The sequence below is a fragment of the Muscardinus avellanarius genome (assembly GCF_963383645.1).
Source record: "Muscardinus avellanarius genome assembly, chromosome: 9".
Taxonomy (NCBI): domain Eukaryota; kingdom Metazoa; phylum Chordata; class Mammalia; order Rodentia; family Gliridae; genus Muscardinus; species Muscardinus avellanarius.
The window spans coordinates 83,168,616-83,188,459 of record NC_137795.1 but is presented as its reverse complement, the minus strand read 5'-3'; the positions used below and the strand labels follow the sequence as shown (position 1 = coordinate 83,188,459).

The 19,844-nt window shown below is 39.9% G+C and overlaps 1 protein-coding gene across 15 annotated transcripts in view; it reads left to right on the top strand.

Moving 5' to 3' along the window:
- Window positions 1–2,473: 2,473 nt before the first annotated feature.
- Window positions 2,474–19,844, top strand: part of CADPS2 (calcium dependent secretion activator 2) — a gene marked incomplete at both ends in the record, with an annotated part of 558,610 nt that continues 541,239 nt past the window's right edge. For all 15 annotated transcript variants that reach the window (XM_080700894.1, XM_080700893.1, XM_080700890.1 and 12 more), the window contains one exon: window positions 2,474–2,809. In XM_080700894.1, the coding sequence (XP_080557020.1) occupies window positions 2,474–2,809 (336 nt within the window). The remainder of the gene's footprint in view (window positions 2,810–19,844) is intronic.

Sequence of the window (19,844 nt, the reverse complement as noted above, 5' to 3'; positions counted from 1 at the left end):
GTTAAACTATTTCCCTCTTCCTGGAGAAAAAACTGTCTATATTATTAAAAAAAAAAATAGCTGTCTCTCCATGGGACTCTCAAAGCTTGGAGATCTTTGATTTACTAACCATCTAGATAGGAATGCAGTTCATAGTGGTAGTGACGTTGATGTAGGCACACAGTACTTGGTGAGCTTCCTCCTGGCTCCCTCCCTAATCCCCACCTTCCCCATACAGATTGGCGTTGGTATCCTCACATAAGTACATAACCATAATGTCAATAGTATTTCCTTCATTAATTCTTCCTCCCCCCACCATCATGCTCCCCTAGACCACCACCTCCCTTCCTCCACTGGGGCTTCACCACCATCATCTAAAGTCCTTCCTGTATCCTGATAACTCCCTAGCTCCCTAGCTCCTGCAGAGGAGAGAAAACATATGACTCTTCACTTTCTCTGACTGGCTAATTTCACTTAACACAATGTTCTCCAGGCCCATTCATTTTCCTGCAAATGACGTAATTTTGTTCTTCTTTATTAATAAGCCTATATTTAGCATACTGATTTGTTATCATTATCAAATTCCAGTAGAAAAGGCCATTATTTGGAAACAGAGCAGCTCTGAGATCTTATTCTGCTAGTTGCTAGTTCTGTAACCTCAGGTTTCTTATCTGTGCCATGGAAATAAAAATAAATAACAGAGATAATGTATGTGAAGAGCTTAGTGCAAAATCTAGTGCAAAGGGCAATCATAATAGTAATGTCACCTGCTTTGGAAGGTTGCTTTGATGATCAGATTAGATAATTTCACAGAGTTTTGCAAAACGTGAAGTGTTATATAAGCATCGGGTATTAGGACCTTAATGAGTAAGATTGCAATTTATTGTTTACTTTGTCATAATTAAAATACTATCTTTAAATATATATTTTCCATTTGCTATTTCTTAGCATTTGGTCTTCAGCTTGCAGCCAAGCCCTTAAAGACCTTAATTACTATGGGATCAATTAGGAATTGAGAAATAGGCAACTTTCTCTAGGTGTAAATATCTACTTGTCTTTTCTGAACATCTACGGAGAATGTCAGTAAACACACAAGGAAAGTCTCACCTGTGCATCTCACTGCTGAAGTGGCTAGTTAAACCTTAAACTGCTATTTTTCCGGGCAGCAGAGTATCTGGTGGTGAATTTGTTCCTGTTACTACTACTGAGCTCCATCCTGCCTGGCCGCTGGCATTCTGCCTTGTATCAAAAACATTTTTCCTATTTCGCCCTGTAGGGACTGAGGGCACAAGTTAACAGAATCACGAAAATAAACTGCGAGGTGGTACAGGCGCCGAGAAACCTGAGCAGAAACGACAGGCTCCAGGTGCAGGTACTAGACGCCCACTTGAGGCCAAAAACGACAGCGACCCTCAGTTGCAAGTCCGATCCACCCCAGGCTCCACCAAAGGCTAACAGTGCAGGACACGTGCGGGCCAAATATTTGTTGAATGCCTACACCACCCAGCCAGTTTTGAGTCAATAGCATCCCAACCCAGAAAACAATTGAGCTGTGTTTGAGCTAAATCAGAGCGTCACTTTGCAAATATAAAAATCTACCTTGCTCATCCGTCTGCAGAAATAAAACAGGTTAAAAAGAAAGCCTCGTCGTCTTCTTTCCATGTATGTATACTGACTTGAATCATTTGTACTTCAACGCAACCGTCAGGCAGCTGCAGGGAAGGGCGAGAGACTTTTCAAAGTCTCCTCGAAACAATTTTTAAAAGGTGAACCGCCTGGATTCTACTTTTCTGAGCTCAGATTCCACCCTGGGCATCACGTTCAGGTCTGAGCGGTGGTCAGGCCCCTCCGTCACTTCTTACGAGGGGCTTGCCCTCCCCGCCCCCACCCCGTCCCCACCTCCCTAGAAAGGTGGCGGGAGAAGAAAGGATGGGTGTTGGGGTCGCAGCAGACTGATCGAGCGCAGGTGGGCGCCCACTCGGGTATCCCACCCAGGTGCTCCCAGCCTTTGCAAATTGCGCGCCAGGCCCCCCAGCCCGGGCTCAGGTGCAGCCGCGCGCACGCGCACCCCGCGGCCCCGCGCCCGCTCGCATTTCATTCCACGTGTTGCTTGTTGTAGGCGCCACAGGTCCCCCACCTGCGCCCGTGCGCTCGGGCGGGCTGGGAGGGATCGATCCCCCGGCCCTCGGGCCCCGGCGGGCCGCGCGGTCCCAGAGGCACCAGGGCGCACCCCCAACGCTAACTCCGCCTATAAAATCCCGGCGGCTCCCCCTCTCCCCCTCCGCGTCCTCCTCCGGCTCCTGCCCGCCCCTGGCGCCCTGGTGTAGGAAACACTCCTGGTGTAACTCGACGTGTCCGGAAAGCCCGGGCCACTTTCCCTTTCGTTCTGCAGCCGCCGCGGTCAGCCCCGGGCTCCCTCCGACCCGCGGGTGCAGCTGCCCGGGAGTGAGGCGCCTGGGGGCGGCGAGCCCAGCGGCGGGGCTCCCCGAGCATCATGCTGGACCCGTCTTCCAGCGAAGAGGAGTCGGACGAGGGGCTGGAAGAGGAGAGCCGCGATGTGTTGGTGGCCACCGGCGGCTCCCAGCGAGCGCAGCCAGCCCCGGCTCGGGAAGGGCGGCGGGACGCGCAGGGGCGCTCCGGCGGCGGTGCGGCCAGACCCGTGAGCCCGAGCCCCTCGGTGCTCAGCGAGGGGCGAGAGGAGCCCGAACGCCAGCTGGACGAGGAGCAGGAGCGCAGGATCCGCCTGCAGCTCTACGTCTTCGTGGTGCGGTGCATCGCGTACCCCTTCAACGCCAAGCAGCCCACTGACATGGCCCGGAGGCAGCAGAAGGTGAGTTGAGGGACCTGCCATCTCCTGCCACCACTTATCCCTGGGGTTTCTTTAGGAAGAGCTCTGGGGCACTTGCCTGCCGTCCTTCTGCGAAAGGCAGGACACTGTATTCTTAGTTTGAGGGCAAGGGAATCTTTGGGGTAAGGAGGTGCTTTCGCCCTCCAGGTGAGAGGTTGCAGTGCACTGGTCTCCTACGGGGCTGGTGCTGGCAGGCGCTGTCAGTCTCACCATCCCTGAGACCTGGACAGATGGACCATGCTAGCCCTGCAGTAGTTGTGCCTGGGTGTCTCAGCCCTGCTGTGGTCACCTTAGAACTCAACTCCAATCTACTTTAATTCCCAACGGCTGGGGTGCCTTCCTGTCCACCTAGCCTGGCTGCTGTTCTTGGAGCTGGGTTTGCAGGGGACCAGGGTGATTTCTTAGGTGAAACAGGTGGAACAGCGCTTGTTAGAAATCTTCCCCTGGGTGAAGGGGTAGACAATTTCTTTGGTGAATACAAAAGTTACATTGGTAAGTTTCCTGTACTGCCATGCAACCAGGACAGCAGACGCAAGCACTGAAGAAGGTGTGCCCCGGGGTAGAGGGGGCTGTGCGTAAGTAATTCCAGGTCTGGATAGGCCCAAGGAAGCCCACTACTAAGGAAAACAGAAAAGATTGATGTAAAGGCTTTGTGTTTTGCCTCTTTCCTCTGAGAGATGAGATTGCATCAGGAGAAATGTTTGCAAACTTAATTTTAAAAACAAGCCCCCAGGAGTCTGTTCTATAGATAGCAAAGGTAATGGTTCAAATTGCCATAATTAGATACATGTTTCCAGTAGGAATTGTCTAGGAAATCGTTTTTAGTAGAGTGCTGGAACTGGAAGGTTCTGTAGGAATCTGGAAGAGTCACCTTAGTTTGTAGTAAAATGCAGAGACCCAGAGAGACTAGTTTGCTGAGGGCACACCTATGTGAACAGTCATCTCCCAGGTTTTTTTTTTTTTTTTAAATCTTAAGTTCATAATGTGAGGCATTTCTTTCTCTTTTGAGAATTGAATTTACTGTTAAAATACAGCAGTAGCTCTTAAGTAAATGAAGTCTCCCACCCATTCCCAACTGCTACTGCTCCCCAAACCATCTTGCAAACACTATTTATCCAGGCTTTGGTCCCCGGGCGGACTCTTCATGTTGGAGGAGAGAAATAGATCAATTCCACCTCCTAGATGGACCCCCTGGGCATGCTGAAAGCCACCATCCCTCAGGCCAGGGTTGAATGTCTTGCACTGTTTGAGCCTGCTCCTCCTCTATCCCTCGATGAGACTGACCACACAGCCTCATTTGTTGCTTCCGTTGAGTCCCTTCCCAGGTAGTCACCAGGCATATCTTAACTCTGGGCCACACAACTGCAAACTTTACAGTCATTCTAAGTATAAGTTTTCTCGTTTATGTTGTAGTCTGAGTCCATTCAAAACTGTACTGTCATCATCATCCAGCCTCCAGTTTTACCTCTCATACTGCATTTAAGCTTACTTTTACAGTGTTAAGGTAGACATAATATTTGCTAAAATTAAGAGGCTATTTGTTTAGAATACTATCCTTGAAGAAACTTAGGCAAAAAGCCACTTAAAAGTGGTTGACTTGTACTGGAAATACTTGTTGCGTTTTGTTAGTGAAGGAGACTCTCCCATGGCTGTTCAAATAATGCGAATCTGACTCTTGTTCAAACAATGTGTTTCTCCAGAAACCATTTGAATTGGCAAGCAGGTGCATTCACAGTACTACTAAGGAGACTACCAATATAACTCTATGCAGGTATTTTCAAAGATAATTCTAAACTTCAATAAAAGAGCAAATCACTACATAGATTCTATTCAGAAATATTTGGAATGCTTAGGAAATGTCATCTAAATGTTGAACATTGAGCACAATAAAAATTTTTGTAATTCTTATTTTTGTAATTTTATTTTTAGTAAGCCCTATAATCTAAGTATTTACCTTGTTCAAACTTATTCGAAAGGCCCCTCCATTTTTTATAAACATACTGCTAGCTCGGGGTAACTCGAGCAGTTCTTGGCAGTCAGGTTTCCTCTTAGGTCTAAGTGAAACAGAAATTTAACTATGTTCATGTGAATTTGATGCACAAGCCAATAATTAATGTCAAAAAGTTACTTCAAGTTTAAATTACACAGTTGGGTTATATAAAAGAAGGAAGTAACAAGACAATTGCAAATCCACTAATCCATTGTATATTTCTATTCTGTAGCTCTGAGTAGTCAGACATCCAGTAAAAAGATTTAATAGCTTAAATTGTTGTCATTACAATGCATATTGCTGCTTACTCACTTTTCCCAACTTTGAGAATTTGGAGACTCAGACATCAAGATCTGAAAGGGTCCTCATTTTGTAAATGAAACTAATCAGAGATAAGAACTTTACCCTGGAAGCTAGGACTCAGGGCCCTCATCAGTCAAGGCCCTTTCGTGTTAGAACTGGTTGGTTTTTATGAACCCGGAGCTGAGCAGGATTGGCATTTTTCATTTTTTTCCACTTGGCTAAAATGGTCCAAAAAGCTAGTAGGAGGTTATATTCATGGACTATTAATTTGAGATAGCTTAAGAGCATTAAATGCACAGCTAACTAGAAATATGTATTTCTTTGCTATTGGTTAAAATGTTCCAACTCGGGAATTTTCAACTTAGTGGTCAGCTTATGCTAGTCAGGCCCTCTGATCCTAGGAGTGAATATGATCTAGACAGTGCGACAGCACCGTGGTCACGCCACCTAAGCAGATATGCCCAGGGCTGCACGCACGATAGAAGTATGAAAGTTACAATTGCACAGTGATTTCAGTAGTGAAGAGCGCTGGAGCTCCCAACGCTCATTTACCTGGATTATCTTTGCAGCCTCACAAGGTTAACACAAATTAGGAAGTTTGAATGCCTCTAGATCATTTTCTAAAGGTGGGATCAGAGTTGAAACCAAGAAAGCAATAACACAAAACAGGCAAATAAGGTATGCTTAAAGACAGTGGTTTATTATACTTCTGAAAAAAAAACTGAGAACTTGGAGAGAAATGAAAAGGATTCTTGGAGGTTATAAGAAAGAATATGATGAGCATAATGGCCAATATAGAAGAGGCTAAGGAAGTCACTCTTAGAGGCACATTCCCAGATTGCAATTCTGAGTCCATATCTGAATTGAAGGTGCATATGATTCAAAGTGCCGATAATTTGGGTCAGCCAGGGTCTAGGTTTGTAGTCAGTGATTACTTTGTTCATTATTTTAGTTTTTATTGTGAAATGTCATGTTGGAAAGGAGCGAAATAGTTTTCTTTATTTTAATCAAATAATAAAGAGGAAACAAAAAGGATTAAATGGTACCTAGGAACTTTCCACATGATTCACATGCCCGTATTCCTTGCATTTTTATGTACAGTGCCATTATAAATCATACTAAGTGGGCCTTATCAAATCTTTATTTGTATAAATATTCCCTGCCCCCACACTTTGCAAAGTTTTCCCTGATAATTATAATTTTAAGGATCTATTCAAATAATATCGTGAGGCTGCAGGAATTTCTCAGGTGAAGTTGATCTGCAGGAGAACATTGTGGGGACGTAGTATTGAGGGAAAGAGCATGCAGTGAGGTGTTGCCTCCAACATAGTCATCTGAATGTTCTAAAAGCTTGAGCATCCATAATCTAAAATCCTTAATTCTCCCAAATCTGAAACTTCCTGAGTATTCGCAAGTGGAAAATTCCACATCTGATGTCATCGGACCAGTCAAAACACTGGCATACTGAAAATATTGTATACAGTTACCTTAAAGATATGTATAAAATATAAAACACCAGTGAGTTTTGTGTTCCTACCTGGGCCCCTTCCCCATAATCACATACATACATACATACATATATACACAGAACAACCTGAAATGTCTCCTGTCCCAAAAGAATATTCAACCTGTACAATAGTGCCCCCTTTTATATTCCTTTGGAAACAGTAATACTTTGTGTTTGATATGCCTTCTGATTATTTAGGCAATCCTCAAGCTCAGTGTAAGAGCCAGCTTTATTAAAAATGAGGCACAGATTTTCAAAGATTGGAAGTCACGTTTCTTAAAGCCTCTGTACCTTTGAGGATTTGGACTACCAATGGCCTGATGCTGTGATTCTTTACATAGTGCATGGCATATAAGTCATCAGTATATGTTTGTTTACATATAAATCTCAGATTTACTTCATGCCCCAGATTGATAGATAGGGTATAGAAGAAAGATAATATGAAGGCACACTAAAATTGTCTTCTGTGGAAACTGGTGTTCATAAACATGGGTATTTAGACTTCCAAGAAACCTTTCCAGTCCAACTGCCAAGCCCCAGAGAGCAACATGCAGCCTTAAGTGTTACTTGATTTCTGCCTGTGTGTTTTCAGCAGATCTGGTAATAGCTTAAAGAGCCAAACGTATTTGTGCGCCTTAGGTTTTGCTACAGTATGGTACAAAGAAGGGATGGGTTAGATGTTTGCTTTTAATAAGGAGTAGCTTGTCCTCTGGGGAGTGAGTGGGAAACCACACATTAAGGAAAACCTGCAGGCTTGACTTGAAACTATCTGAGAAATGGTTGTTCTTGCGGCTGATTCCTCTCGCCCTCCACGGGGTATCCTGAGACCACAGCACTTAATTTGGTGGAATGAGTTGTGCTAATGAGAACTCTACTGGATTAAGTTATTGGTGTTTCTTCTTTTGGTAAAAAATGAAATCAGCTTTTATTTTGATATACAGTGACTACTTATAAAGTGAAATAAAACATAGTAGTTGTGCATTCTCCCCCCCCCCTTTTTTTTTGTTTGGCTTTAAAAGGAAATAGCTTCGTTTGTACTCAAGATAAACAACACAGTTTGTGAAATCATTAAAGACTGTAAACAATTGAGAAAGCCAACGGCCAGGTTATGAAGTATGGGAATTCTAAATGGAAATTTCTACTAGTTATTGGTCCCTATGCAGTAGGCCACTTTTGAATTATTGTATTACTTTTGTGTTTCAAATTCAGACTATTTTGATTGGAAAGTAAGAGGTTGCATACTTTTAGGATACTGATTTTTTTTAGTGTTTTTAGGCAGAGAAGTACCTCATGATAGTAAGTCATGGATATATCAATGGGGCAAAGACCTGTTCCCTAGAATTTGAAGAATATTCATATATCAAAAGATAGAATTGTTGACTAAAACCTCAAGCATTTTATGATCACTATATTTAGTTGTCTAAAGATTTTTATATAATTTGCTGCAAGAAAAATCCATGATTCTTCTTGTTGGCTGCACATTAGAATCACCTGGAGAGCTTTTAAAAATCCTATTATCCAGGTTATACTCTGGACTAATTAAATCAGTCTCTGGGGGTATGGTCTTATAGCTTCGCAGGTGATTTCAATGTACAGCCAAGTTTGAGAACTTTTAAAAAGAAGCTACAAGAAAAATGGATTATTTTCATCCAGACGAGGTGAAAGTATTCACAGTGAATGACACTGAGCAATCAAATGGGTATTCCATATTAAGGAAAGGCAGCAGGGATATTCTAAGGGACAAAGAGAAAGACATCTAAATATCAGTTTCTCAAGTCAATACAGTGGAGATGCCCATGCATATTTATTTAGACTTTTCAAAGTTCCCTTAATTAGGTGATATGCTGGAGGCTATTATATTAGCAGCTGTAATTTATTCATTATGAAACTACAGTTAGGTCACTGCATTAGCAACAACAGAGAATAAACACTGGACAGCGTGGATAAGCACGAGTGTTGCTTTCCATTCCAAATTGAGCAGAGAAGGACAGCATAGTGAAAGCTCAAGGTTGGAGCTATTGTGGCATAATACCTAGCTGAAGTGTCTGTTTTACAAAGGTTTTACAGGAGCTGCAATGGACTGGATGTGTCCTCTCTGTATGCAGTAATGCATGCGGGTTTCAAAAGGTAAACTTTAGAAGGCATTCTCAAGCAACTGCCTTATTAAATCCCTAAAACTCCTTAAAGAAGCATATATGAACATTTGTTTTCTTATCTCCCAGATTTTAACATAAGGCAAACTATAAAGGAATAGCTTCTCTTTTCTCCAATTCTCACCATTAGGTTAACCATCGATTTCCGTTTGGGAGCTTCATTGAGTCTCTGCTTTGCTCCTAGAAACTTCATCACATTACTCCATAGACTTTAAGGTTTGAATTTTTTCATTTTATTACCTTCAGGTTGGTGAATTTTTACGATGAAAATGTTACTGGACAAAGGGCCTGAATGATTTAAAGGCTATCTTCACTAATCCAAAGAGCTGGGATGATATTTAATTTCCCCATTTCTAGTTGCTTGTAGGGATGATTTTGTGTGTGGTATAATATTCTTTTCCATTTTTCTGCTGAGACTTTAATTTTATTTATTAATAATATAGTAAAGATAGTATTCCTTTTTGGAAGATGTTTCTACAGTCTGCCTTTCGCTTTTTTATTTTTTGTCACTGAGGATTCAACCTAGGGGTGATCCACGTCTGAGCTACACCCCTAGCCCTTTTTATTTTGAAACAGTCTAGCTAAGTTGCTGAAACTGGCCTTGACGCTGGGATCCTTCTGTCAGTCTCCACAGTACTGGAATTACAGACATGCATCACCATGCCTGGGTGACTTTGTTTTTAGATACACTTTGAACTGATCTTTTCTTAATAATTAAATATTATTAAAATATTAAGTATTATTTAAATCATTAATAAGTAATAATTTCTTATGCTGTTAGGCAATCAACCACTCATCTAGAATGAAAGTTCAAGGTAAGGAGTTGAATTTGCTTTTTCCCACAAATAGCTAAGCAGTTGAAAGCTAGTTTATTTTTTATATATTACGCTTTACTTTCATCACTCAACTGTAAGGACAGATTAATCATATTTATTCCTTCATTAACTCATTTGTTAACTGAGTTCCTACTAGAGCTTTACACTATTCAGTGTTCTGAGGATATAGTAGGGAATAAAACAGAAGTTCTCTCATGGACTAGTGTCCAGTAACTTAAAAATCTATTTATATAGATATATACAAATCTCTGTGTGTGTGTGTGTGTGTGTGTGTGTGTATATATATATATATATATATATATATATATATAATCATTTTTTCAGTACATCAATCTAGTTTATATTTCCTACTTATTAGTACCAGGTAATTTTCAATGTAATTTTAGTTTATGATAACTATAAATATATTCTAATTTCTAATGAAAAAATGGGATTAATTCACTATTATGTGTCAAAAATTTTCCCTTTATACCCCTCTTCAAAATATACTGGACCAGGACAGCCTGTTTTCTGGGCTCCTTTTTTCTCTAGTACTCATCATATTTCATCTCTGTGCCCTGGCCTACTTCATTTGTTTAAGGGGGATAGTGATTTCATAGAATATTTGTTATGATTAAATTAGAAGTGATGTGTGTAATGTGCTTGTATTATGCCCATTACATGGCCACTTTAAATGCTATCACTTTGTAGTTGTCAGTTAAGACTGTGTAACAATATTTTTCACTGTGGTAAATTTTCTAGAAACATAGCATATTAACTCATTTAGTAAAGACTCTTTTATGTTTTTGCAATGTTATAAAATTTATAATCAAGGTTTATTTTAAAGTATTTTATATTTTTTCTCATTACAGGTTCTTTTCTGCCTTTTGGGTTTTGGTACTAGAGATTGAACCTAGGGGACTTCCACCTCTAAGCTATACCCATAGACCAGTTTCTTTCTTTTTTTTTTTAATGTTGGAACAGTGTCTCACTAACTTAGTGAGGATCTTGACACAAGTTGTAGAGGCTGATCTTGAACCTGCTATCCTCTGTCCCAGCCTTCCAACGATTAGGATTACAGGCGTGGGCCACCTTGCCTGGTTTGGTTCATCTTTTGCTATCTTTTATCCAGTTATGGGTAAATGGGAAACACTTTAATATTTCATGTTGTAACTGGTCATATCATTTGTACCTATTAATATTACACAGCAGATTGTTCTGTTTGTTATTGATCCCTGTGGGTACTCTGGATAGGTGGTTGAGTCATGGGCTGATAGGGCTTTTCTCTGGTCTCATCCAGAGCCATGCTTATTTGTTTACGGGTCACTGTACTCCTTGGAATGTCCAGAGCAACATTTACACTTGTTGCCAACACCCTTCTCTTGGTCTGCGCTTTATTGGGAAATACTTTTGATACTTTACCAGTGAATATGTCCTTGGCTAGGATTTTAGTATAGATATTATTAAGTAATTACCTTTTTATTGCATATATATAATTAACATCAGAAATTGATATAGAATTTTATCAAATCTTTTTCCCCCTCAATTGAGGCAAGGATTGCCTAGCTTTTTTTCTTTTTGTTTGCTGATATTTCCATATTGTTTACCTCTTTGTGTTTGCTGATATGTCCATATTGCTTACCAGGTTTTCTACTCAGCCATGTGTACATTTTAATGGTAATTACTACCTGATTGTCGCTGTCTTTTTATATACCTTTTTATTTTAAGTTCCCCATACTTTCATTTCTCTTTTTATATCTATATTCATAATAGAAATGTCTTTTGTTTTTCTATTGTCGACTGTCACAGGTTTGGTTTAAAGGAACAATGATGTTGCATGAGACATGTTCCCCTTATCTGTGGTGCATGCTTGTAATCCCAGTAAATGGGAGGCTGATATAGGAGGATCACAGGTTCTCTGCCAGCCTCAGCTACTTAGGCCTTTGCAACTTAGTGAAACCCTGTTTCAAAATAATAAAAAATTGGGGTTGGGTTGTAGCTAGGAGGTAGAATGCCCCGGGTTCAATCCCCAGTGCTGCACACACACAAAAAGTGACTCCCTTTGATCCATTTAAAATATATTAGACAAGGATTCTATTTTGTTTAAATTTAAAATTGAAACTGTTTAGATTTAACATTGAAACTATTTTGTGGGGGGTTTATCAGAGATACTAGCAAATATCTTTTATGATAACAGGGATTGAACCCAAAGGTGTTTTACCTCTGAGCTATATTTTTGAAACAGGGTCTCACTAGGTTGCTGAGTCTTACTAAATTGTTTGAACTTGTGAGCCTCATGTCTGTCTCCGAAGTCCAAGGATTACAGGTATGCACCACCATGCCTAGCTGTCTTATATACACCCCTACATTCACCTACATATGTACGTATAAGCATGTATGCATACATACATCTAAATGCATATAGGTGCATAGACACATTGCTGGATTATTTTGTACTGGGAAAAATTACTGTATATAACTTTTTTGGCCTAATCTTTGCTTTAATAAGGGGGTTTGAAATACTTTAGTAGTCATTACTGAATAATTTTATTGCTTTCAGTTTTGTTTACTCTTTTGTTTCCTTTGGATTTTGTTTTATGCACTATGAACATTTGTTTTGAATATATAGGAAATGCCAGGTACAGTGTGTAGGTTTTTCTTTTTCCAAAGATGGGGAGGATTTGGCTGCTTGTGTTTCAGGGTGATTCCTTTTCCCTTATCCTGGTCCTGGAGTGAGGGACAGATAGTGTGACACAGTACACATCTTCCTCTGCCTGACTCCTAGTCCTGCTTATCCTTAGGATGCAAAGGGCAAACACGTGTGTTTTGAGAGTCTACATTCCCAAATTGGTTCCTGGGTTACAAAGTTAGTAGACATTCCTTTGGAAACTGGGTTATAGCTTTATCTTTAGCATATAGTGTTGTTGCCCTTTATATATATATTTATTTATTTCTGGATCTATGTGATTTTTTTTTTTCCTTATTGGAAAGTGGGGATTTTTTTTTTTTTTTTGCTAACAGGAAACCTGCATTCTCACTACTTCAAATTTAGGGAAATATATTCTAAATTTTATTTAACGAGCTGAGTTTTAATTTGGTTCTCTAAAAAAAATCTAAAGCTCAAAATACTGCTTTAGCCTAAAAGGGTTTTAAGAAACGCTGAATATCATCAGAATTCTGAAATGTTAAAATCACTCTAGGCTATGTGCACGAAGCTCTTGTTTTTGTAATCAAAAAGGTTACAAGAATTTCCAGTCAATAGTAAGTAGGGGGATTGAAATAAAGCCCAATTTTATCCTTCTAATTCTGCTTCAACTAAATCCAATCTACTTTTACATGTTTTATATAAAATGAGCTTCTATTTAAAGCTTCCTCTGAAGAAGTAAGTTTTCTATTTATTTAAAACGAAGTTCATTGTTTTAAAACAATATTATTATGCACTGTTAGAGTCTGAAATGTCCAAGTAACTATGAAAAATTAAAGTTAAATGATTCTAGTAACCATAGACTTTAAGTAGGGTCAGATCACCAAATTTTAGAATCCTGGGTTTTGGTCTTGATGTCCATCCCCCCTTCATTTTTATCTCCTTACAACTGTTTGAGAAGTGATATGAGGACATACAATCTAATCAATCATAGATTTTACTATATAAAGGTGAATGTTACATTTTGGGTCCTTCAAATAAGAGAGAAAAAGGTCAATTGTTTAGTGCTCAGGGGATACCTTTGGGGGCAAGGTTTTTAAGTTGGAGAGTTTGGTATATAAAGTGACCCAAGTAAAGAGACTGTGGCAAGAAGAGTTTAAGGACTAGCCTTAAGGATCTTGAGGATCTAAGACAGAAGGCAAGGCTGTGAGGACAAAAAAAAATGAAGAAGGAACAGCCAGATATGAAAGAAAACTAGGATGGTCTGTGTTTCAAATCATGGAAAGAACTGTTTAACAGAGGGCGTAGTAAGCAGTGCCAGGTGCTACTGCGAAATGAAGGGGGAGGGACTTAACATGTTAATGGGGTTAGCAGTATGGAGATGATCCCATCATCCCTGACCCTAGACACTTGCTTTTCACACAATCCACCTTTTCAGATATTGACATTTCTGTATATATTCTGTATGCTGAATCCAGGCTTTCTTTCTTTAGCTGATGAACAGCTTGAGTTTGTACTGGGTAGCTTTCCCACCCAGAAGCTCAGCTTCAGCACTGTTGCTCTTTGTATAGGATTCTTTTTTGGGGGGGAGGAAACTATATAAATGTATGTACCTATATGCATATTCATTTTTAATAAATGTGAATTAAAAATGATAAGTGTGACTTTAAATATGGTAGGTTTGAGACAAAGATCGTGAAGGATGCTGCCATTAGACAGTCCCTGATGTTAACAGGGTACTTATTAAGTTTTGTTGTTTTCATTTTCAATTGTGAATGGGAAAAAAAAAACTAAAGAACTTATTGAAAATGCTTAAATACAGACATTAAAAAGTGGAGTGAAACCAGGTTTTACTGCCATTTAGCTCAGTGATAACATGTCTTCCCCTCCATTGTTTCCTTCCTTTTTTTGATTTTTCTCATCTTCAGTGTTCCGTCTTATGGGAAGCTGGATGTGCCTCCCTGGAATCCCAGTTTCTTAGCGGCCAACATGGGAGGACTGCAGGTTCAAAGCCGGCCTCAGCAACTGAGGAAGCTCCTTGGCATCTTAGTGAGACCCCGTTTAAAACAAAGAGGGCTGGCAGTGTAGCTTAGAGGTAGAACGTCCATGGTTTTAATCCCCAGTACATACACACGCTTAGAAAAATAGTAATGGAATCCCTGTCTGTAGGACCGTAGGGCTCTGCCATTCCTTGTCCTTCTACATACTGTTTCTCATTTATAGAATTCACTGTTTGTGACATATGTGCTTTTGCAAAATGTCATGAAGATTATGTAAAATAATTCCTGAAAATCAGTTAGTACAGTGCCTGGCATGGAGATTTTCAGAGTTTTATTTAAAATGTTTCTAATAATATCAAGGCAGTTGTTCTGTGGTGGGTATTATTTTAGGTATTGGAGTATAGGTGTGGACAAGATAGCCCCTCTGAAGCTGCTATTCTAGTAGAGGAGATGAATAACCCACAAATTGTGTACATCACCTAATACATATGCATGCCTTCCTGTTAAGGGACAGTGGCCGTGGGAGGCCTTGGCATTATCAGCTATTTCAGATGGGGCAGGCAGGGAAAGCATCAGTGAGGAACAAGTAGCTGTTGAGTAGGACTTGCATTCAGAGATGCATGTGCAGCTTGGAAGTAGGAGGGGTCACAGAGTATTCTAGCCAGCACTAGCAGCAGGTGCAGAATGCCCCCAGGTAGAATAAACACGATTTTCTTATAAGGAATAACAGACCCAGGATGGCTATAGTTGACTGCATGGGGAAAGTGGAGAAAAATAAGTCTAGAGGTGTAGGCAGTGGCTAGCTTATGTAAATTCTTTAGGCCATGGTAAAATGCTTGGATTTAAGTGTGATGGTAAGCCATTGGGGATTTTTGAAGGTTCAAGAAATGATCTGATAGTTTAAAAAGATATTTGTGTCTGATTTGAGACTGGCCAGTGACACTACATGGCACAACTTTAAGATTGGTGGGGGGTTGCTCTTTACATGGCATTTAAGTCATCCCACAGTGGGCAAAGTGGGAGCAGGATGACCAGTTAGGCCTTGGCAATAGAGTTCAGATTTGAATAAGGTGATAGCCTAAGAGAGTACAGAATATAGACAGAATATTTATTCAACATTATTAGGTTCATAAGTATCTGATAATGAGCACTAGGGAAAGACTTCTATTCTCAGATTATAATATGGATGAAGGTATTTATTTTATTAAATATATTCATGTATTTAAAAATCTGAACCTTGCAGAACTTTCAATAGAAATCAACAGTCCCCTGCCCCACTCCTCCCCATTTTAACTCTTATTAACACTGTTAATTCTTCTAGATTTTGACTTCAGAAATTGAAATAAGCGCTGGGGGTGATGGCACACGTTTGTAATCCCCGTGCTTGGGAGACAGAGACAGGAGGATTGCGCTGGCTTACGAGATCCTGTTTCCAAATAAAAATATAAAAATAGGTCTGGGAGTGTAGCCTGGAGGTAGAAGGGCTTCCAGGAACCCTTGTACCACCAAAAAAAAGAAAGTGAAATAAGATGTCTATGTCACTTTTTTCTTTTATATTTTAGTCATCACTTCCTGCAAAGGATGGAAATTTAGTTCCCTCACACTAGCTTCTCTAGAGAGGGGATCTTGCTTTCCTTTCATCTACTTGTAGTGTGGTTATTTACAGTTGCTGATTTCTGCTAGAACTTCCAATGTGCTTTCCTTTTATAAGTGTAGAATTCTCAATTGGACACATAGTGGCTGACTGAAGAACACATTTTTCACCTTCCACTCTCCCCCTTTCAGTAGCAATGAGTCAGACTGAGCTTGATTGTCCATAAGCAATGTAAGTCAAGCATATTGCCACGTGGGACACAACCCTCCCAGGTTTATTTCTCCAATGTGAAAACAGGATCAGGTTCCCTGAGATTATCAGTATTAAGACATTTGCAAAGGCAATGACTCTGCTTTTACAGAATTCAAAATACAGGCCAGAGACTGCTGAGATAACTCTGAGTAGAAAGTGAGTCTTGCCAGAATAGAATAAATGATGTGGCTTATGTCTTTCCTGGTCTTTTTTCTCCCACTGGCTGGAATATCAGTGTGGTATTTTGACAAGTCTGTGTTGCTGCTTGTTGAGGAGAGCAGAGCAACAAGTTAGAAGGAGCCTGGGATCCCAATGCAGGGGAGTGCCACCACCCAGTTCAGACTTTGTTATAGTAGGTTTCAGTTATATCATTATCCTAACTACAATTGACTTTGTAATTTAAGTAATGTACTTACTTCTGTAAACTTTTTGTTTTTTTGTGTGTGGTACTAGGTTTGGAACCCAGAGGCTTTCTACCTCTGGGCTATACTCCCAGACCTATTTTTTTATATATTTATTTTATTTATTTTATTTTTATTTTTGGTGGTAATGGGGGTAGAACCCAGAGGCTTTCTACCTCCGGGCTATACTCCCAGACCTTTTTTATATTTTATTTGGAAACAGGGTCTCAGTAAGTTGCTGAAAGCCTCACTGAGTAGCCGAGGCTGGCTTCGAACCCGTGTGATTCTCCTGTCTCAGCCTCCCAAGCGCGAGGATTACAAGCGTGCGCCATCACGCCCGTCTATTTTTTTTTTTTTTTTAGAAACAGGGTCTCACTAAGTAGCTGAGGCTGGTTTCAAACCTGTGTGATCCTCCTGTCTCAACCTCCCAAGTGTGGGGATTACAAGCGTGGGCTGCCACATCTGGCTGTTTTTTGTTTCTTAAACAATGGACATTGTTTCTGTTGTGCTAATTGCCTACTTGAGTATCTTTTACCCACCCTTGTTTCTTGCTACCATGTTTCCTTTGGAGCTACAGGTAGTCATGTGTCCTAAGTTGGTGCATGAGTCAGGAGATAGAAATTGTTAGTATTTTTTCCTTCCTCCTGATTCTTTGTTAAGAACCATAGCAGTTAGTCTGGAACTGTAGCAGCCATCCTGACTATGAGGAAATCTGAGGTATTGGATCAAACACATGTGAATCTGAAACCATTACTAACAGCACCTGCATCCAGGCTGTGGTGTGTGTGTGTGTGTGTGTGTGTGTGTGTGTGTGTGTGTGTGTGTGTGTATGTGTGTGTGTAAAATACCAAGTTTAAGTTATTGTGTGTTCTCAATCACCATCAAGATCTCCACACTTTAAGATATGAACCTACAAACGTGTAATAGAGTTTACATTCCCAAGGCTTCTTTCACTGCACAACCACATAATGCTTTGGTTGCATTTTTTTCACTTAATTTTCATGTGTTTTTAAAAATTTTTTCCTTATCCATCCTCTTTTCCTCCATTGCTCACTTGGTCCAGATTATAAATCAGTGGTTCTCCATGAGATGGTGATACTCTTGAGCAGACACTTAAGAAAAAATGTGAGGGTGTTTTTGGCTTTCTTGATGATTGCTACTAGTATTTAGTGGGTAGAGACAAAGGCTTTTAGACGTCTTGAGAAGCACAATGAATAATTGTACTTTATCTTATATGATCTCAATATGCCATTAAACATTTATGTAGGTAAAAGCCTACCAGTAATTGAGAGTAATGTATACATCTTTATGAAATGTAGGGTATTTTTTGTGTCTTTTTAAATATACAGCAATGTGTTTTTTATATGCAGACAACCCCTGGGTAAACTGAGGAGGGACTGAACTTCATTTTAATAGGAACTTTGGCCATTTTGGAAAATGTCACCAATAGCAATAAAGCTTGTGATGTTTGTTATCCCAACATTGGATGCTGTGTCAGCTTTCATTTTCAGTTGTCACATTCTTTTTTTATTTTTATGGATATATACAAAGCGATTTATCCCTTATTTCATAATGACAAAGAATAGTGTTGACAGGATTGACTAAGATATGCCCGACTTCCTTAAACCCAGATTTCTTACGTAAGCAGGTATCCATATCTAGTTTATTTTGTCTTCTATGTCTAAGTATTGACTGAAATATGTTACTTCAGTTATTTCCATTGTATTATTTCTGTTCGAGTTATTATTACTTCCTTATATATTTAAGTATCTGTGCTGATAATTGAACCTCACTATAAATTTTCATTTCTGAGTAGCAAAAAGGGCTATTATTTTAAAGGGGAGTTATCAGTTATAACTTGGCAGGAAACAGTTGTCATCCGGTGACACTCACAAAGAATTGAGCAGGATGTAGGGAGCCCAGGGAGGATAGTGGAGCAGTCGGGATTGACCATGGTGGAAAAAGCTACTACAATCTTGAGGCCTAATTGGGCACAAGGAAGGGGCTGTGGCCAGCGCTGTGTGGGAGCTCCTGCTGTGGGCTAAGGGCTGGCTGGCAGAGCTGGGGACTCTTCTGAGGAATCCTGTCACTGTAAAAGCCAATGTGGCTGGGAGGGAACCAGAGACCAAATCTCCCATCTTCTCTCTTCTCTTCCTCTGGTTTCGAGCTGGTATCTCACCCAAAGGGAAACCCAGAGAGAAGCAACCAAGCACAGATGCCCAGCAGTTGTCATTCTTTAACCCTCAAGTCACAGAGCAGGAGGCAGAACAGAAGAGTGGCTTTCGAGGGCAAAGGGACATGGGATGCTGTGTCTGATTAGGCTTTTGAGGATCACTGTTCCAAAAGATAGCATTAATTTATTTTTCTCTTCTCCTTACCCACCAGATATTTCCTTCCTGAAGCTGTCCCCTCCCTTGCTCTTATCTCAGTGGTGTTTGGATAGATGCTGAGGGTTGTCATTCTTTTTCCATCTTTTTTTCAATGAGTCTCTTTTTTCTGATTCTTTCTGTTTGAATGTTTTCACATGTGCCTTTGTAAAAGAAGATGCAATAAATTTTCTGTTTTCATGTAGATCTAAAACCCCTATTTTATTTGGGAGATGGCTGTGTATAGAATTCTGTATCGAACACATTCTCTCTAAATTTTGCAGGCATTGCCCCACTGTCTTTTGGCATCCACTGTTGCTAATGAAAAGCTTTAAGTCTGGATTTATTTACTTTTAAATGATCCATTTTCTTAAGTGCTTTTAATAGTTTGTGGCTTTGGCCTTAGGGTATTCTAAAATGTTAACATCCTCCTTTTAGCTTTTAAAAAATATATATTAGTGTATAAAAATATGAAAGGATATTTTATTAAATATATATTAATGTATTATTGCACTTGGTTACATCAGGAGAAATGAGCATTTTCCTTCAACTTGTAGGTGTTCACACTTTTGGGAATTTGGAGCAAGGAGGGAAGCTAGATGAAAAAGCCCCATGAAATCATCCCACTGTCTATATTAAAACTGTTAACCAGTGTTAACCTCCCTCCCTGGCTTTACTTTAGGTACACAGAGTAATATAGATTACTTTTGTGAAACCATCAAGATAGTATGTTCGGATTATCTATATAATTAAAATATTTATCTCACGTATCTTATTTGTTTTTGATATCCTTCATTAGTAATGAAGTTCTAACTGGAATAAGGCCCATAGATTCTAAAGTGACTTTGGTATAATGAAATAGAAACACCTGGCTGGAGAAAGGGATTTCAAAAAAAAACTTGTTGCTCATTCTGGCCATATGTTTTGCCTAGAGGCATTAATCAGGTATTGCATACATTAGAATAAGAATAAAAATGGAAAGGTTTTCATTT